The 3,875-nt window shown below is 34.2% G+C and overlaps 1 protein-coding gene across 1 annotated transcript; it reads right to left on the reverse strand.

The window, feature by feature from the left end:
• Positions 1 to 2,017, reverse strand: LOC108672671 (ribonuclease kappa). Its single transcript, XM_018160376.2, has 2 exons — positions 1,943 to 2,017; positions 1 to 580 (listed from the first exon to the last, which is right to left on the reverse strand). The coding sequence occupies exon 2, from the start codon at positions 577 to 579 to the stop codon at positions 289 to 291; it is 291 nt and encodes a 96-aa protein (XP_018015865.1). The 5' UTR covers position 580; positions 1,943 to 2,017; the 3' UTR covers positions 1 to 288.
• Between the last annotated feature and the right edge of the window lie 1,858 nt (positions 2,018 to 3,875).

The raw sequence follows: 3,875 nt of genomic DNA on the forward strand, positions 1-3,875 counted from the left end.
GTAGTCTTCTGGTTCATGTAGAACCAATGAAGCAACAGAACGAGCCTAGACTTGGAAGGTAGTCTTCTGGTTCATGTGGTTCATGTAGAACCAATGAAGCAGCAAAACGAGCCTAGACTTGGAAGGTGGTCTTCTGGTTCATGTAGAACCAATGAAGCAACAAAACGAGCCTAGACTTGGAAGGTAGTCTTCTGGTTCATGTAGAAGCAGTGAAGCAACAAAACGAGCCTAGACTTGGAAGGTATAGTCTTCTGGTTCATGTAGAACCAATGAAGCAACAGAACGAGCCTAGACTTGGAAGGTAGTCTTCTGGTTCATGTAGAACTGCCAAGTTGACACCCCCAGAGTGACTATGTAGAGACACGCGCCAATAAGACAGTTGAATGCGTTGGCTTTAAAGCCTCTGTGCACATCAGTGACGTATTCCTCTGGGGTGTCGTAGTGGTCGTTGAGAGGCAGGTCCTCTATGAAGGCAGGACTCTCGATGTAGAAGAGTACCCCCATGAAGAGCAGCTGTACGATGCCCCACACGGACAGCAGCATCCCGCACAGCGATGTCTTGTAGCCGCACAGCGCCATGCTGCTCGATAGAGTTTAGTCTCATTAATATTATTATTTCATTATAAAATTGTTATTATTAACAATATAAATTTTTATAATCGTTAGTAGTGCTGCTATTTTCAAAATGGCTATCATTTTATTATTATTATTATTAATATAATTTGACTATTGTTTTTTAGTTACTACAATTACTATTATTATTTAATAGCATTCTTAAACGTTATTACTATTAATATTATTCTTGTGATTATTCTATGACGAGATCATCGTGACGTCTGGACATCAGAACTTGAAGGCAGAAGACACGTTATTTATAGAAGGTACAAAGGAAAGTTACAAAGTTAACGGTAGGCACTTTTGCTGCATAAACTTGAATTAAATGTATTATTGGATATAGAGAAAAATTTTAAGAGGTTCGTGAATACATATAACCAAAATAGCAGCGATATTTTAGATGAGGATAAATTGCTACCATCGATCAGAATCCTACTTTCTGCAAGTAATTCCTCAATTTACTACAATCTGTTTCTTAAATGAATAAATATACTCTAATATTTGAATGTACTATACATAGTTTCTATCCATATAACGTATTGAACTCTATAAACTGAATAAATGTACACTAATATATGGATGTACTATACATAGTTTTTATCCCTAGTACGTATTGAACTCTATAAACTGAATAAATGTACTCTATTATATGAATGTACTATACATAGTTTCCATCTATATAACGGAATTGATAAGTTTCCGTATTTTTACAGCCGTAGGCCGCAGAGCAGCCTATGTGCGACGTTTCGATTTTGTTTGAATATAAAATTTGTGATTTTCTTTTAACTAAAGCAATTTTTGAAGTGAGAACGATTCAATTTACTGAAGTTTGGTAAGTTTAGGATAACGGAAACTAGAGACCGGGCGGAGGTGAAATAAGTTGTTATTTGTTTGAAAGGTCCACATTCTTTAATATTATCTTCAATATACAATTGTAAAGTAGGTAATTAGCGAAATGATAAGAGTTTAATCAACCGATCGTGCCTAAATTTCAACTTGATATGTTAAAAGAAGGCTTGGAACGGTCGTGAAATAGCAGCACAACATATAGCATGCAGGATTTCATCTGTTAATGGTGGGAGGAACAAATGAAACAAATTCACATCTACAACAAATTATGATGGGAGTATCAGCTTCAGCAAACTTCAATGCTATGTTATGATGAAATTTACTAGTCGTTCACGCATATGAACAAATTATTCGTTATTTATGACTGATACCCGCGGCTAATAATTCCGAATTGAATTCATTTCTACTTATTTTAAATTTCAATCTCATTACAATTTATCCAAATTTATTTATAACTGTGAATTTAATTGCAACTTACACTGAAATGTTTTTTCGAAAAAAAAACTTCAATTACAATAAGCGTCGTACACCGCACAGCTCCACACACCAGCAGCAGACCATCACTGGGCGCTGGACTGCAGCGCCAGCGATCGATACTCAGGCTAGCGATGTCTGCTCCCGTGATATTCCTGCACTAACTCAACTAGATTGAGTCAATCTCATATGTGAATCAGAAAGAAAATGATATGTGAAGCAGAAATTTTTGTTTCCACATTCACATCCGTTCTGTTGTAGTTAGTATTTATGAACGAATGCTGATACAAGTCCTGGGTGGCTTATGGCATCTATTGGATGATGAGCTGGCATAAAGTTCAAGCTTGTACAACTTGATCAAGGTTGTTGAATGTTTACATCTAATACGTTGTGATTTAAAGGCAATATAGATATTCATTGTTCTCCTGTAATCAATAAGTTTATCGTTACAAACCCTAATTACTAGTAGCTATTCTCAATTTTTATTACAACACTTCTAACTTCACTTCTTGTCTGACTGTCTGCTACAATCTTATAATCGAAATTTAAGATTCTTTTACTTGTCCTATCGATCTGAAATTTTGCACACTTGCGTAAAGTTGGAGACAATGCATGTATTGAATATTGAAAAATTAATATTGAATAAATTAATATTGAAAAAAATTTTTTTTTCCAATATTAAAAAATTTTAAAAATAATTTTGTCAGTTACAAATCTTATAACTGGTATTTGACACACTTTTACCTGTCCAATTGCTCTGAAAATTTGCACACTTGTGTGAAGTCGGGAAGTCGGAGGTAATGCATGAATCAATTGACAGAATAAATAATTTTGAAAGAAAATTTTTATATATTAAATAAATGTGAAAATATTTTTAATATCGAAAATAGAGTGAGAAATTTATTGTACATCTGTAACATTGGATACACCGGATTCTTTAGAAGTGTTGTCTTTAAAAGTAATTTTTAAACTTATATTATTAAATGCTTACTGTTCCTAACCACTGTGAGCATTTGTCAGCTTCAGAGAACAATTGTGTGAAATGAGTTTTAATTTTTAATGTTGCACGATCGAGTTTAGGTTAGAAATTGGAGTCTTCCTATAATATTCTTGTGAACTCTAAATTTTCGTACATTTTGTTTCCAAAGCGTTCTCTTTGATCATGTACCGTTAAGAGCTCTTATATATTAGAATTGAGAAGATATTTGAGCAATGTTAAACATGTTAAAACATGTTAAAAGATGTTAAAAAATGGTCGATTTTCATGGTTCTTGAAAAATTGGATTGAATAAAAGGAATAATTTATATAAAAATGTTGGTATCCTTGAAGACTGACTAGTTATTTCATCTAGATAATTGAGGTCATGTCATACAGGAATTAGAGTTGGGAACACGCCGGGATTGCGAACAGAGATCGTGTACTGCAACCAAAGATTCGACTAAGCGGATTAATTTTTTTTTGTCAGGTTTTTACGGCCATTTATCTATAAATAACATTTCCCACTCATTATTGGCATAGCCGTATTATTATAACAACAAAATAAAAGCATTGTCTATAACTTAAAAAAATGATTTGCCTCCAAGGCTACTTAATGCACGTCGCGCTCATCAACAATTTAGACAAAGCCCTAAATACTCCCTGATTTTTTATATATTGTTTTCCATGATATATATTGAATGGAGTATATATACTCCATATATATTTATTGTATATTACACGCCATTAATACATACATGTCGCGTCCAGTACGCGTGCGACGTATACTTTTAGTTTGTAGCCTTACGGCGCGGCGCGGAGCTGTATTCGGGTCGCAGCCAGTCAACCACCTGCCATTCATTACAGTTTTGATGTTCCTACGAGTTAAGCTTACGCTGAAAGCTTCCGCTGAATTAATCTTTAGGTCAATTTCTATAATTCTCATATTGTCTTGTTCATG

The sequence above is a fragment of the Hyalella azteca genome, unplaced genomic scaffold, assembly GCF_000764305.2.
Source record: "Hyalella azteca isolate HAZT.00-mixed unplaced genomic scaffold, Hazt_2.0.2 contig12157, whole genome shotgun sequence".
Classification (NCBI taxonomy): domain Eukaryota; kingdom Metazoa; phylum Arthropoda; class Malacostraca; order Amphipoda; family Hyalellidae; genus Hyalella; species Hyalella azteca.